Raw genomic sequence first — 17,500 nt, 5'->3', positions numbered from 1 at the left:
CTTTCTTTTTTTAGCGATTCGTCTCTCCTCAGTTTCTTGTTTTGTTCTGTCTTTACTTGACTCCGAGTGAGTCTTTTGAAACCATTTAAAGAACTTTACTGACCCCCCCCCCACTCACTTTTTTATTTTCCCTTGTAGGTTCGTTTGCTTGCTTTTACTCGATTCTCATAGATGTTTTAGTTTGCAAGTAGGATTTTTATTAAGGTGCCCCTTTACACGTATTTTTTTCATAATAAGATCTTTCATGCGCTGCATTAGTTCAGCCTAACTTCATTTAAACATAAAATTTTACTGCTTTATCTCGCCTTTTTTCATAAAAAATATATATTGTATACTTTTTCTTGGAAGATCTTACATCCCCATTTATGCTTCAATTTATGCTTATATTTTTCTCCACTTTTCTTCTGAGTTAACCTAATCCTATTTCTCTCTTAATTTTGCTCTTCTTCTAAATATTTCCTATCAAATTTATCTCTTCTCTTTGGCCTATAGTTAGGAATGTTGGAAGTGCCACACCACTTGTCCATAGTTGCCCACTGAATCGTAGCTGTTGTTGGGTAGTGAGTGGATTACACTTGAAGCTCGTTCACCGTTAAGTTATCCAGGTATCTTATATTGCTGCGTCTGTGATCAAGGGATTTTAAAACCGTGCTAACCCTTAATCTAGTGTCAGTTTTATCAGGCTCAGTCCTGGGTATTTTCTAGACAATAGCAACGAAAAAAACACCCCCAAGGAATCAATTATAACTAGCAATATTAGATACATTGTTAACTTAAGGTAAATATACCGTGAGTACATTGAAGGTTTGCATCGTAGTTTGCTGTAACAGCGACCGTTGACGCACTGTAGTACCTTGTATATACCTAGGCTACGTTGACATTACTAATAGACAGGAAGATATGTCATCCACTTTATTTTCGGCGAGCGTTATGTGCGGGCGCGTATGCGAGTGTGTGCCACTTCGAATGGGTCAAGAGAAGCCAATCACTCACTATGCTCCGACCAAAAACAAAGTCCATACTTCTCTTCCTCCTAACGATGTGGATTCACATTGGTGCATGTATGCACAAGTATAGACAAAAACACATACAAATATACAATCATTATACTGACATAAAAGACGGGAAATATCGTCAACAAATAAACAAATACAAAAATCTTGCAAACCGGCAAGAAATGTACACTCGCACAAACGCCCAGACATACACACATATAAACACATACAAACACACACACGCACACAAATTCGTACGCACACGTAAGTTTGCACAGACACGCGCGCGCACACACATACACACACACACACACACATACACACATTCACACACACATACATGTATACACTATATGTATATATATATATGTGTGTGTGTGTGTGTATACACATATGTATGTACATATATACATACACACATACATACATACACAGATACATACTCCTACGCGTACACACACACACACACACACATTCACACTTGATTACACGTATATGTACATATGTCCAGTTTCATGCGCGCGCGCACACACACACGCACATACGCACGCACGCACGCACGCCCCACACTATACACTCAGCGCGTGCGAGTTTGTAGGTTACACATGTACGCATCACATATGGATATCCTGCTTTTGAGTACGTAGATCCTGTAGTACCTTTGGGGGAGAATCCGACATAGACTTTCTTATACAGTATATGTGTAAATGAGCCACGTTTCATGCCACGTTGTAAGATACACTAGGAAAGTAAACGGCGCTGGAGATATACGTGTGTCGCTTCTCTGCATATACATCATTCTGTCTTGCAGTGCCGAGGTATTCTTTTTAGATTTTGTCTTGACAAACTCTAGAGTATTCTTTATAAACCTCAGAGACTCGCAGACGCCGTCCTGGAAGAGGCCACATTTGCTCGTGATATATTTTTTTTATGAGTTCGTCGTCCTAAGGTGTTTAAGATAAACTTCTGTTGTTTGCTCAAACACTGTCTCTATAGTGCGCCATGGTGTCGTTGATATTAATGTGATGAATCTCATTTCTTTGCAATTAACGTTGGTTACCGTCGTTTTTTATTTGCGAGTCGTCCATTTCGTTTTACTTAATGTAGCGGCTTATAATATTCTTTTCGTGTTTGTGAATACGCGTTAGGAGCCCAGTCACCGACGCTCAGGTTTTGCTTCTGCAACCCCCCCCCCCAAAAAAAAAAGAAAAAAAAAAGAAAAGAAAGAAAGAGCCGCCTGCAAACCATCATTTAATCCCCAAATCCTTCCTTCTGCTCTTGAGTCATCAGCAGGTCTTTGTTCTCCTTGTTTACCACCTGTACCAGCAATCGTACACATCATTTGTTGTTTTGGTCTCCTACAAGGCTGCTGAAGTGAAGGTCTGTCTACGGATCTTCTTATCGTCGCTCAGATGCAAGTATTTATCTACTTTTTCGTCTTCACCACCGAAAACATGCCTCGACTCGTGTGAATTCACTTGTTGGTCTCTTATCCTTTACATGGATAACTCGTTCTGCAACCTATTTTCATTTCTACTCTGATGTACATGTGACCACGTTGTCACGTAAAATAATTTTTTTTTCTCACTTCATTAATTTTTAAATGAGGACAACCTAGTGCAAATTACCTCTGATTCTGATTCCTATTTTGGATCCTGGTTGTAGTGAAACCAAATCCGCCCCCGTCCCGCCCCCGCCGCGCCGCGCCGCGCCGCCGGTTCTCAGGTGGCAAACAACACCCACCGATTTTTTTGCATCTCAGGTTTCGCAAGGGTCTGTCCTTTAACAAATGAAGTGTTCAACAATTCAGTGCTGGTGCCTGATTCACGGGTTTAAGGTCATAAACTTAGATTTTGATGTTAGAAATTAGATTTTAAATGTTAGGATTGATGTTTGCATATAGATTATGAATGTCAGGTTTGATGTTAGAATTTAGACTTTACCATTGAAGGATGGATTAGGAAGAAATGAAGGTTTCAATGAGGAAAGTTCTTGTTTTTTAGCTTGATGTTAGATCCTAGATTTTGATTATTATTTTTGTGTTAATTAGATACTGTTTGTTGGTTGAATGTAAGTTTATTGATATATGCCAGTGTGTATCAATACTCTTTATAGTAAATGCATGAGGTTCTTAGTAATCACTGATAAGTGATACAGTGGATACATTTTGGTATGAAGCATATGTTACATGTACTGTAGTGTTGTAGATAAGATGGGGCGTTCAGTGGAGCTGTGGCATCTGTTCAGTATTGTAAAACTGACTCAGTTCTGGTAGAGAGCGAGTTTGCGCAAACTACGAGCAGAGCACGAGTGGGTCATCTCCGCCGCGGCCTTCCGGTGAGCGTTGCAGGCCTCACTGTCGGTGTCGATAGCCTCACTGTCAACAAAGGGCAGTTTCGATCGTTCATGACACCGTCTTTTCTCACCTTTATCGAGATTAATCACAGCGTTATTGGTATACCTGTGACAAACCCACCTTACGACCAAACAAGAGTATTTTTCTGTGTGTCGCCGCAATACACACGGCGAGATAAAGGACTTTGTATCTTGGCGTTTTTTTTTTTTTTTTTTTTGTTTTTTTTTTTTTTTTTTTTTATATTTTTTTTTTTTTTTTTTTTTTATGAGGACAAACTATACATTTAAGGTTTCGGTGACCACAGTAAGTCCGTAGTGAAATCAGTAATTCAGTTACATAAGGAATAGTAATGTACTCATGATAATGTTTATTCATTTACTTGTTCATCTTATTTTTTTTATATATATATATATATATATATAATTTTTTGTCATACATGCTCTCGAAAAAAGTCAGTCTTGTGTGGCACATTTTACTGCATCGAGATGGTTATTTGGACTTCAGTGTTTGTTTCTCAGTTAGATTTTTCAAAGTCTTTTTTTCAAGTTTCCAGATTTGCACTGGAATGTAGGCAGTAGTCTATACTGTTCTCTTTTTATTCAAAGTTTGTGGAGGGGTTTTTCTTTGCTCTTGCCCAATAGGTTAATGAATTTTATACAGCTGTAAATTTGTTGTTTTTGATCATTTTATTTCATCGTCTCATTAATTAGGCATTTCATCAAGAGTGCGACTCAAGGCCTATTATAGATTTTGTATTCTGGTAGACATCTTCAAGGAGAAAACTATCAGGTCATAACAAAGTTTGTGTACTTTCTGTCATGTAGTAATGACACGACGACCATTAGCTCACTGTGGGTTTCTTAGCGAACTATTCATGAAAATATAATCGTTTGGTATTTGTCATGACAAAATCAACAGCGTAGGATGTCTGAGTAGCGAAGGGATTAAGTTTCATGTCCTGTCGACTCGTTCAATGTGGGATCCCTGTCTTGATAAAGCGCCTTAGGATGCATTTACCGTTGTGCTGCAACCCGGGAAGGCTATCATACTGCAATTTCCCGCACGGCGGTGGCTCTCGGCTCTCTCTCTCTCTCTCTCTCTCTCTCTCTCTCTCTCTCTCTCTCTCTCTCTCTCTCTCTTTCTCTCTCTTTCTCTCTCTTTCCCGGTGCCGGCGACTGCAGTTGGGTAGATCCAGCTGCCGCGCTGGTTGAGGAGACGAGTAACCTGTGACTGGGGCCACTTCCCGGGAAACGTTTCTCGCATCCATAAGCTGATTTTGCTTACGGAGCTTGTCATGATCCGTAGGTGCATGTGAGTGTGTGTGTATTTGTGTGCGTGTGTGTCTGCGTGTCTGTGTCTATATTTCTTTTTAAGAGATATTCGAGTTCTTAAAAATCCTCAGATTCTTAACCTTAGTGAACTATTGTGACTTGTGATGAAATGTCAGGCTTTTTGATAGTTGACGATTGATAATGAGGAAAGCTGTTTCATGTGGTGGAGCTCATTTCTGTAGATAAAGTAATTACTCATCTAAGGGGGATGCATATCTAGAATGTACCCAATGTCCATAGCTGTTTCCGATTCTCATAAATTCGGACAGAAGGCCAATCAGGATTATTATTCTCGTAAAGACAGTTTGATTCATATCGCCCAAATACTTTTCCACTCTCTTCTCCCGATGAACTTTCTTGAAGACCGTCTGTTATTGTGCTTGTGTGTGCGTGCGTGTGTGTGTGTGTATGCGCTCACTGCGCGCGCACATGTTACGAAAACGTTCTGAAATCTCGACGTTTTCTCTGCCGCTGTTCATGTCCCCTCGCTTCAGCTGCAAACGTTGATTCGTCACGTGTTACTCTTTTGCTCACGTCGTGTTCCCATGGTTGTGGTTGTTTCTTCCGATGCGGCCCTTTGACCGGTCAGCTCCCGGTCTGCCGCGCCGCTGATCTTGAGTAGGTCGTGTGCAGAGGTCGCTTCCCTCGGGTCGCTTGGGACGACGCCTTCCAGTCCCTGAACGTAGAGGTATAGCATATTTCCCCAGGCCCTTAGGGTAAAATAGTTCCTGTAGAATAACTTAGTGTTCTAATGTTATAGGATTATACTTGATCTTTGTAATGCACTGGTGCTTGTAGGTTATTCTAGTAACCGTAGGATACACTAGTGCCTGCATAATACAATACTTATAGAAATCCTGTAGAAAACAAAAAAGATATTCTTGTTCCTGTAGGTTACATTACCTCTCTAGTATATATAAATAATGCACAAAGAGTAGGTTACCCTGTAGGCCACTATGGTACACCAAAACCTTCCCAGACCCACCACCACCACGCACGCGCACACGACACCCAGCGAGGGTTGGCGCGCGCTGCCTCGACAGGCGTGCCTCCTCCTCCTTCTTCTCCACCCCGGCCAGTTCATTTCATATAACCCCACCACGCCAAAGGCCTAAGCCAGCACACGTCCATGCAACTGCCCAGACTGGACTCTTGCTAAGGTAGGAGCCTACTGGGCAGGGGCACATGCAAGGCCTATGTCCTCCACCCCCCCCCAAAAAAAAAGTAAATTAATAAATAAAAGAGTAAATAAATGAATAGATAAATATCTATTGAAAACAGGTATTCCATGAAATAGGTACACATTTAAATTTCACCGTATTACTTTGTACATTTACCACAACATCACAGCTGGAACATAGTGATACACACACATAGAGTTATGCATTCATGTATGTCCTGGTTATGTCGTCGTACAAAAATATAGACCCACGTACTGTATATCCGATATACTTGTATATATATATATATGTATATATACAAACATATTTACATATTCTAAATACATTCACACAAGCATGGACGTAAGATACACATCAAATGAATACCACATGTGTGAAAGAAAATAATTGTGAACTTGGATATGTACACAGACGTGAAGAAATGTATCTTTATGTTGTTTATGTGAACAATTAAATGTATGTACTTAAATAAAAAACAACACAAATACATATGCACGAATAACCACACACACACACTCACACACACACACACACACACACACACACACACACACACACACACACACACACACACACACACACACACGGGATACCACGAGCATAGCTTCCCTTCCCGTAAAATACAAGGTAAATACACACACACATACACACACACACACACACACACACACACACACACACACACACACACACACACACGTGCACAAGTACACACACAAGGATCAACCCACTCACCATCCCACACGCATACACACATTTTATAAATACATTTTCATAACTACACACCATTACACAGACATGATCGCACGGACATACACACACACACACACACACACACACACACACACACACACACACACACACACACACACACACACACACACACACACTGCGAAATAGCTGTCGATCACGAGTCCAACACGTGATTCAAGGCCATGGTGAATTACATACACACGCATACGCAAATGCATGCAGGTAAATTGTATGGGCACATGTACATGTATATGAGTATATATATATATATATATATATATATATATATATATATTTATGTATGTATATATGCATACATACGAATATGAAGACATATACATTCATACATACACACACACACACACACACACACACACATACATATATATATATATATATATATATATATATATATATATATATATATTCAGTGCGTATGTGCGTATTTGTGTGGATAAATGTCGGGGTGTGGATTTGTGTGTGTGTGTGTGTGCGCGCGCACGCACGTGGATTAATGTGTATGTCCTTATGCTTATGTCTAGATGTATGTATGAATATATATGCACACGCACATATATATATATATATATATATATATATATATATATATATATATATATATATATATATATATATTGTGTGGGGGTGTGTGTGGATAAGTGCCTGGGTGTGGATTTGTGTGTGTGTGTGTGTGTGTGTGTGTGTGTGTGTGTGTGTGCGCGCGCTCCCACGCATGTGGATGAATGTGTATGTCCTTATGCTTTTGTCTAGATGTATGTATGAATATATATGCACACACACATGGATATATATATATATATATAGTATATATATAATATATATATATGTATATACACACATATGTGTGTTTTTCTTGTGTACACGCGTGGTTGTTTGTCAGTGTGCGTGTATGTAATTTCATAAAACAAATATATGTGAATGTATTTACCTATGTAAATATAAGTACGTGTTTATATATGTATGTATATGCATGTGTATGTCTGTATGTACATATGTATATATATACACTCGTGTATGATATATATATTATATATAGTTGTAGGTTTATGATTGGGCTCATCTATAGCTCCGTCAGGTGAATAGTTGCGTGCATATATAGGGACTTTTTAGACTAGATTTGCTTTAATTTTTGTACCAGAAAATTATATAAATTTTTGTTAGTTTGCAGTTTGTCTTGTGTGCTCCTGAAGTGCTTGATAATAATTCGATATGCATTTCATACATAGACAATTAACTTTCTAATCATTCCAGTCTTTTGAAATACTTTATTTTATGAGAGTATATGTAAAAAAAAATGTGAGATAAATCTCTATTTCTACAGCAGAGACCAAGATTTCAGTGTTAATTAAGCATTTAATGGATAGCATTAGCTAAATCCTCAATGACATGTGGAAAGATATTGAATCGTTAACGTTACTGAAATGTGATATTTATGCCACCATCATGGGAGGAATGCGGCCTATTCGTGTGCCTGACCTAAGATAGTAGCAGCAGTGCGCACCGAACCGCCCCGAGCACCTCCCCCCTCCTCCAGGGTCCCTGACAGGTGTGGGGGCGAGGGGGGGGGCCTCCTCCGTCATCCGTCCGCCGCTCCAACGCCTGCTGTTGCTGATGCTGTCGCTAGTGCTGCTGCTAGTGATGCTACTACTACTGTCGGCCTGGTGACCCCACCACCCCTACCCCTCTCCCCTCCTCTCCATCCCAGGTTCCTGTAGAGCAACGTGGGTCGAGGGCAGGGCTCTTTGGCACGTGGCAGTTTTACGATTTCCCCTCTCCCCATGGGCCGGACTTTTTTCATGCAGCTAAGTCGGGTTCCGGCCTGAGCGGTGTCTCGGTCGACCGAGACGTTGGTCATTCCAGTCTGCCGTCCACTTGGCTAAATGATCAAGTCGATTGGCCACAGCAAATTCCACCCAGTGTGTCACCGCGTCAGAAATGCTAATCACCACAGAAAGTGTGACATGCACTCGTATCACATGAAAAATCATACTGTAATGTAGTGAAGTTCAAATGAGAGATGTAGTCCGTCAGATTACATTGTGAATAGAAACTGTCGGTGTCTGGTAAGCCACGAGCCAGAGACGTTCTTTTGGTTAACTAATGTGAGGCGAGGAAGCTGGGAAGGAGGGAGAGGACGAGCCAGGTGTGGTGCGGGGCAACCAGGAAGCAAAGGCGCACGGATAGTTCGGTTTCCGTACTCAGCCCTCCACAACAGTCTCATGAAAACAACCCTCCCTTTCCCCCCGACAGGCGATAAAGGCGCAGTCAGGGATGGCAGTAAGTGCTCTTCCAGTTTATTGTCATTTCTTAATTTCTCTCTCATCATTTCCACCATATCAACCTCTCTTTCATGGTGTTAGATTTTGTTATGTTTGTGTTTTACTTTTAGAATATATATATGTTATTGTTTTTCACACATACAAATATACAAACAAACATGCATTCAACTACATACCTACTTACACACACATGTACATACACACGTGTGTGAATGTGTAAGAGATTGTGTGTGAGAGTGATAGTGTCTGCGTGTGAGTGATACTGTGTGTGTGTGTATGTGTGTCAGTGAATGCGTGTGTGTGAGTGAGAGCATTTGAGTGATAGTATGTTTATGTGAGTGTGTGTGAGTGCGTATGAGTGATAGTGTGTGTATATGTGATTGTGTGTGTGATATGATAATAATAATAATAATAATGGGTTTATTAGTTTAACAATGATACACTGACAATGTACAATTTGAGCTAATTCTAGGACAGATTAGAATGAATTAATAGAGTGCAGTATAGATGGAATGGCGCTATTCTTGTAGCGGTCAGTCCTTGGCACTTTGATTGACACGAGCTTGTTGATGAGCCCTATAGAGTGGCGTGACAAGGGGCGTTGGATGTGTGTGTGTGTATGTACGCGAGCATGTAAGTCTGTATTTGTGTGTGTGTGTGTGTGTGTGTGTGTCTGCGTGTGTGTATGTGTGTGTGTGTGCACGCGCGCATGTGTGTGTATATGTTTGTTTGTGCGTGTATGTGTGTATTTGTGTGCACGCGCATCGATGTTTTTTGTGTGTGTCTTTGCGTGTGTGAATATGTGTGTTTGTACTTGCAAATGGGAATGTATGTTTTTACCTCTTTATTTGTACGTCTACATGCACATTCGTACATTAAGCCATACACTTATTATTCTGAGGCATATACATGCACACACACATACACACGTGTATATATATATATATATATATATATGTTTATATATATATACGAATGTATACATACATGTTTACACTTATGTCCATATGATACAAATATATATCTTTTGCTTCATGTATTTGTTCTTCATTGTTTTAAGTACACTCAATAGTTAATGTTTTATTATCTCTCCTACTAATTCAGTGTTTTATTTATTTTTGTGACTGTTAAATGACATGGTATAAGCAGGACGTGTGGCGTAATTGCTCATGTCTGCTTTTCCATGCATCATTTTTCTTTCTTTTTTAACTTTCTACATGTGGTGGCTATCTTTCTCCTTATTACATTTTTTGTGTCCCTTGTCCATCCCGAAAATACACGACTTATCATACTCGTACTGTTTTTGTTTATGTCATTCTGATCTTTCGTGTATTTCATGCTTGCGTACCATTAAATGATTCCAATCTCTGGGCATAAAAGTCATAAATTGTGCAGTTATAATTTTGGTGCTAGATATAACGCGCTAACTAGATAAACTATACTATTATCCTATCATCTCATTTTCTGTAAATGTCCTACACATTTTCTTTGCCCTCATATATGTGTTGGTTCTCATTCTATTTGTAGGCCATTAATTTACTAGACTTTCATGCTCATCTATTGACACATACTAGGTGCATTGGATTCCCTGGAGATCCAGACAGGTTCCTTCCATAACGCTTTGTTTATGTGGCTAAATGATCTATAAAGTCATATATGTTTCCTGAACAAAGTTCCTATAAATAATGTGTTCCTCTACTATAAAGCCAAGTAAGATCGTTCAGTGCATACTATCAATTCCATGTTTAAAATGAATAATGATTAACTAATCAATACTTATACTTTAAATGAATATAACTGTCATTCTCTTGTTTATCTCCAAGTGCTTACACTTCAATTAAATCTAAAATCATGTAGATAAATATCCTTTGAGGTATCCATAATTCTACGAAAAATAAGATATTTACATTATTCAAAACAGTATAATTTGAACCCAGCCTCAAATATGAGCATATATATTCATATACATGTACATATACATGTACTTATACATATCCGTATATATATGTATATATATATATATATATATATATATATATATATATATATATATATATATATATATATATATATATATATATATATATATATATACAGTATATATAAAGAATGTATGTATATATATGTAATGAATATAAGCAATAGATTGTGTGTTAATGAGGCCACGTCGAATTAAGCTCAGTTATCGGTAGACCGTAAAAAGCAGGACGTAGCCCTGCCCCAAGGTCAGCTCACGGCAGCCGACTATGTATTCATTGAATACACGGTTATCAATGACAATTATCTATACTTTTAACGATACTTTGAATAAATTAAAAACAAACGGGAAAGCGAACCGTAACTATATGAGACCATTTACTCGTGGGCTCTTAAACACAATGTAAAGGTTCGGATCCCTGCAGGCTTAGTTATTAATTCAAACTGTTGAGTAAATATGTATGACATATATGCATATACATATATATATAAAGGTGCCGTGTATATTTGTGTGTGTGTGTGTGTGTGTGTGTGTATTCATATATATATATATATATATATATATATATATGTGTGTGTGTGTGTGTGTGTGTGTGTATGTACATATATATAGACATATATATATATATTACATATATACAGTATGTGTGTGTGTGTGCGTGTGTATATACATATATACATATGTTTATATATATATATATATATATATATTTATATATGTGTATGTGTGTGTGTGTGTGTGTGTGTGTTTGTACATGCATACATATGGATGTATATATCTGTACATATATATGTGTGTATATACTGTATATATATATATATATATATATATATAATATGTATATATACACTATATATACATATATAGGGAGAGAAAGATATATATATATATATATATATATACATATATATATATATATGTATATATATGTATAATATATATATATTTTATATATATATATATATAGTATAATATATATTGTATGTGGATGTGGGTGTTTTGTGTATGCACGTGGGCGTATGTGTTATAAGTGTGTGCATACATGTGCGTGTTTTTGTGCATATATGTGTGATTGTGTGTGTTTGTATATGTTTGTGTGTTTATGTGTGTCTGTATGTCTGCTTGTGTATAAACCTAATTATGTATATATACATGTGTATGCATATACATGTGTATATATATATATGCATATATATATATTGTATATGTATAAATGTGTATATATAAACGTGTGTGTATTGATAATGTTTGGTGTCTATGTGTTTCGTGTATATCTTGATTTTGACAAAGAAAGCAATCTAACGTACGGATGTTATGTATTCCTTTATGTTTTTTCAGAAGTACAATTTTCAATATATAGAGACTATGTATCTAATGCCTTATGCATTTATATTTGTACTCCCAACTCTTTTTATGCTTCTGTCATTCCATGTCAAAGGAAGAAGGTATTATTCACTCAAGCCTTTTGATTCAACTGTCAGAAAATGAAACTTTTGATATCCCATGGTTTTTGTGAGCAAATACACTGCTCCCGTCACACCAGCTTCCACGTCATCAGCACAGTGTCACCTTAACCCGTCCTTGCACCGGCTTCAACAGTTGCTGTGACAACTTGCCGAACAAAATCTTTCAGGACAAGGATAAATGCTTATCACAGATGAACCACAGTGTGCACAGTTCCATTTAGATGATGTGCACCAATTAAAATTCTATTCTGCACTCGAAAACGTTTAGAATATAGGCACAAATATGACTATATATACCTGTATATCCATGTACATTTAATTGTATGTATGTATACACATACACATAAATATAAACATATATGTTCATATGCATACGAGTATATACAGCATATATATATTATGTATATGTATATGTGTGTACATAAACATGCATATACATATATTTTTACATGTACATACGCGCGCGCGCACACACACGCACACAAACACACATACACACACACACACACATGTATATACACACGCACACACACTCGCATACACGCACATACACACTCACATGAATATACACACGCACACACACTCGCACACACACACATACACATATTTGTATATACACACGTGTACATGCACACACACGACTCGGTGGCGCGGTTGGTAGAATCCCCGACTGTCACGACGGCGGTCCGGGTTCGAATTATGCCCAGGGCTGAAATAATCTCAGTATCGCTGCGCTTCGAGTCGTTACTCCAACTCTCGTGGGCGGGGAGTTGGGTGTGTGTGTGCGTCTTAGGTCACAGCATTACCCATAGATCGGTCGCACGAGCTCTGAGCTCTCTTCCGGGAGAGAAATAGTTGTCGATCACGAGTCCAACACGTGATCCAAAGACCAAGGTGAATCACACTCAAATACACACGCACACACAAACTGACACACACACATACACACACACACGTTTGCGCGCGCACACACACACTATATATATATATATACTGTATATATATATATGTGTGTGTGTGTGTATAATAGAAATTCGCTAGTAACAGCGACATCAATCTGATCATTTTTATGACAGTCGCATGCAGGATTCGAACTCAATGCTTTCGGCTACCCGTAAGATCACCCTCACAGAGCCTTAGCCCACAACACCAACAGAAACTTCTATTGATGTTGTGGGCTAAGGCTCTGTGAAGGTGAACTTACGGTGGCCGAAAGCAGTGGGTTCGAATCCTGCATGCGACTGTCATAAAAATTATCGGATGTATATATATACATATATATATATACATACACATATATATATATATATATATATATATATATATATATATATATATATATATATACAATTAAAATTGTATATTGATGTGCCTATTTGTGCCTGTATTTTATTAAAATATCCAGATGCGCATATAGACATGTAAGTGAATTCGTATGGCACAGATGCGTTCAATTTTTCTAATTGGTATCGATTTTTTGTTTTTTTTTATGGAATGATATGTTCTTAAAGACATATGTTTTCATAAATTGACCTCTGATTATGTAATTCCCTATTGAATTATTTCGTACTAAAATCAACTTCACATTTCTTTCAATGCTTGCTGGGTAAGCATAAGATTCCTTTGATTTCATTGGTTAATGCAATACTGTGAAGCATGAGTTGGTATAATGATGATACAAAGACTTAGTATGAGTATTGCAGCAGTTCATTTGTCATTATATATCTTTGTTTTCAAGATATAACTCTAACATCTTCCTGCCTAGACATTCTCAAAATCTCATTATAATGCCTTAAATTACCGGCATTACGCGGACAAAATTTCACACCATCCAACACCGCACCACATGAAAAAAGTGAAATGTCCACGGCACTAATTCGACACCGTGCCCTGTAACATGCATCCAAGTCAGCTCCCACGGGGCAACTCCTTCCGCACTCTTTCTGGATCGTCTGCCACTACGGCCCGCCCGCCCCACCCTTGCATCCAAATCCAAAGGCTCTTTCAGTCCCATACCACCCAGCACTGAGTTTCTCAGCGCTCAGTGTCAAACACCGGATTAGGAATAATTCCCAAGAGCCTGTTCACGCCAGCCTGATTGTTAGTGCTGATCCTATGTTTCCTCAGCATCCCAATTCATTATTCGTCCTAATGACCAAGGAAAATTACGCTTTTGATACCTAAAGGCAGTGGCAGCAGTAGATATAATGTTCAATATGCAATGCTGAAACAAAATTATATATATGACTGCAACCATTAATTTGGTCATACGGCATTGGCAAGAAACGCCTGTATGGTTTTTACAAACAGTGATATCAATATGTGAAACTGCCCTATGTAGTTGGAACCTCCACCCTGTGAAATGAAACTGGAAAAGGTAGAATAGTTCTCTCCCTACCAGTGTTGTCATCAGTGTTGTTGCAATAGGAATATTCCTTTGTAACGAAAAAAATCAAATGAATGGGAGAAAATGGGGTCAGACGCTGCACAGTAAACACGGAAAGAAAGGGACCTCAAACTAATTCATTCCTCGGTTTGACTCTTTACCCTTCTTCACATGGAGGCCGTGACCCTGTTTTCCCCTTACCGACCACCTAACTCGTGGCTGTCATGGACAATTACTTTGATTATGGATGTAGTGAAGTAGACCATGTACTAGAGATGCCTAGCCCATGTTGCCCCCAGCCCCTGTGACCAGCGAGCCCTGTGAGACTCGATGTATGTGTACCGGGCCTGTCGGCCCAATAGATCCCCACTTCCTTGTTGACATGAGTGTTGTTGAAAGTGTAGACGTTGTAACGTCTCCTCTAGATGAAGCTGTCGTGTCATACGTGTTCTTCCTTCAGTTTTTATCACATGAGTGTTTGTGTGTTTCATCTCCTTCCACACCTTCACCTTGCTCATCTCCACGACGTAATCTTAAGGAAAAATATATTCATACATTCAAACGTACATAATATGTATATTCATATGTACATATACACTGTGTATATGTATATACATAAATGTGTATATGGGTGAATGTATGCACATATATCAGTGCATGTGAGTATAAGCACACATATACATATATATTAACTTATTGTTTAAGTATTACACCAATAATAGAACAATAATAAGTTTTCTTATTTTTGGTTATCAGGTTTATTATTCATAAAATAACACAGATAAAAATCACATAATTTTTTACGAAATCTCAGATTCTGTATCATTCTGATCTAATTCAGGGCTTAAGATATGGCCCCTTCCATATCTTTTGAAAGGGAACTCAAAATTTTTTGCCATTTGTAGTAAGGTTTTTTTTTTCACGGAAATTACTATTTGTATTCTAGTCGAACTCCGTGAGGCCTGAATTAAGTTGTAAGTGTTTGTGTCGGAACCCTTATAATATCTGTATAAAAAAGGGTAACATACACCTTAGATCTTCATTTCAACTCTGCCCCCCAAAAAAAAGAATGATAAATATTGCTTTTCGAATTCTTGACGACCAAGAAAAAAAATATTGATGTATGTAATGTATTCCCCAAAAATTGACATTATCGTTACATATCATAATCAGGTGATGAATTAGTAAAGCTACATTAATATCCATCTTTGCCATTTGATGTTGAGGGGGCCTCTTCTGAGAATAGATATTAAAACTACTCGTAAAAATTACAATAATCAGCAACTAAAACACTAAAGGAGCATTTTTTATTTTCATTGGTTTCTTATTTTTCACCCAGAAGTCATCCAAAACGCGACTCAAATCCTTTGCCACTTATATTCTCACACATTTCGTTGGTATATACACCTTCACACACATTGCAGTGTACCGCTGCTCAATTGCTTCTATTTCAAAAACCACTACATAAGGTTCACAATGCATATACAACATTTACATTCCTAATCTAATTCTATGGTGACCCTCTTTTTCCCTAACCAGTGGCGAACCAGAACAGCCAACCGTTGGTCAACGCCGCCAAGACGTTAGCAACCACGAAAAAGAACGGGGGCCGACCGACCGACCCTGTCACCTCGCCCAGCCAAGGCTACAACAGGTAAGGAAGGACGGCCAGGTATCAGAGAGACCGTGCAAGGTTGTGGAGAAGCCATGCAGCGGGAAGGATAGGGAAAGCGCCGGAAGCACCGAGTTGAGGGAGAGGAGTGTGCAGGGCAGAAAAGGGCTACAGTGAAGAAGACCAGTAGAGCCAGGCAACAGAGTTCAGTGAAGTTGCAGGAAAAATTCCTTGCAGATCAGTCTGGGTATTAGAAGCTTAAAAGTTAAGGTATATAAATGTTAGGCAGAAGAAGCAGTAACTGGGTAGAAATGGAAAAATATTAATTATTAGGTGCCGGTTGTCAGGCTGCAGCAGCTATGAGAAGACCAAGATTCAGTAGAGTTATTAGGACTTAGAATTTAGTTATGTACTAGATAACAAAATCTAAATGCACCACTGTTACAAATGGTGATAGGAATTCCACTGTACTTCTACTAACACCGTCACTACTGTGGTAGCTTTTATCTATTATTAATGTAACTGTTGTCTCTATTAAATCTAATACTACTGCTACTACCAGTACTGATACTAATGTCTCTTATACTAATACTGATATTGTTACTATCATTCCTATTGTTAATATTACTGCTACTACCACTACTACTACTACTACTACTGATGTTGCTCCTCTGTCATTAATACTATTTGTTACTGTCACTAGATATCACTAATATCACTATAGTTAGATCATTATCACCCTAGATACTTTTGTTGTTTCACTACTTTGCTTCAGTTACAAGTAATACCATAATTAATCAGTATATCACCATTATTTCTCATAACTGCTATACTTTTTATTCCAGCATTAACACTAGCTTTACCACTCGCTCAACATCAGAGTTATTAACCCTGTTTCTTCTCACTGACTGTCAGCTCTCTCTAAGCCTTTCGGTTGGCCTTTGATGTGTAACGAGCCAGGCAGGCAGGCAGGCAGAGGATATGATTAGTGGGGAATACAGAGCGAAAGACACGCGGCAGCCCCCTCTGAGGAAATCCCTTATATTAGCTTCTGTTCATGTTACCCATTTGCAACTGGATTTTAGATTATATGACAAACCAAGGATAGGATAAACTGCTGGTGTATCTCAGAAGTTTGTGGC

At 38.3% G+C, this 17,500-nt stretch overlaps 1 protein-coding gene across 3 annotated transcripts in view; it reads left to right on the top strand.

Moving 5' to 3' along the window:
- slo (calcium-activated potassium channel slo) overlaps nt 1-17,500 on the top strand; it is a 1,028,496-nt gene that overhangs the window by 950,684 nt on the left and 60,312 nt on the right. For all 3 annotated transcript variants that reach the window (XM_076198561.1, XM_076198560.1, XM_076198559.1), the window contains exons 18-19: nt 8,888-8,914; nt 16,286-16,400. In XM_076198561.1, coding sequence (XP_076054676.1) covers nt 8,888-8,914; nt 16,286-16,400 — 142 coding nt within the window. The remainder of the gene's footprint in view (nt 1-8,887; nt 8,915-16,285; nt 16,401-17,500) is intronic.

The sequence above is a fragment of the Oratosquilla oratoria genome, chromosome 15 (assembly GCF_046742065.1).
Source record: "Oratosquilla oratoria isolate Oo_2021 chromosome 15, ASM4674206v1, whole genome shotgun sequence".
In the NCBI taxonomy this organism is placed as follows: domain Eukaryota; kingdom Metazoa; phylum Arthropoda; class Malacostraca; order Stomatopoda; family Squillidae; genus Oratosquilla; species Oratosquilla oratoria.
The sequence above is the reverse complement of the archived record's forward strand: the minus strand, read 5'-3'. Positions and strand labels throughout refer to the sequence as shown.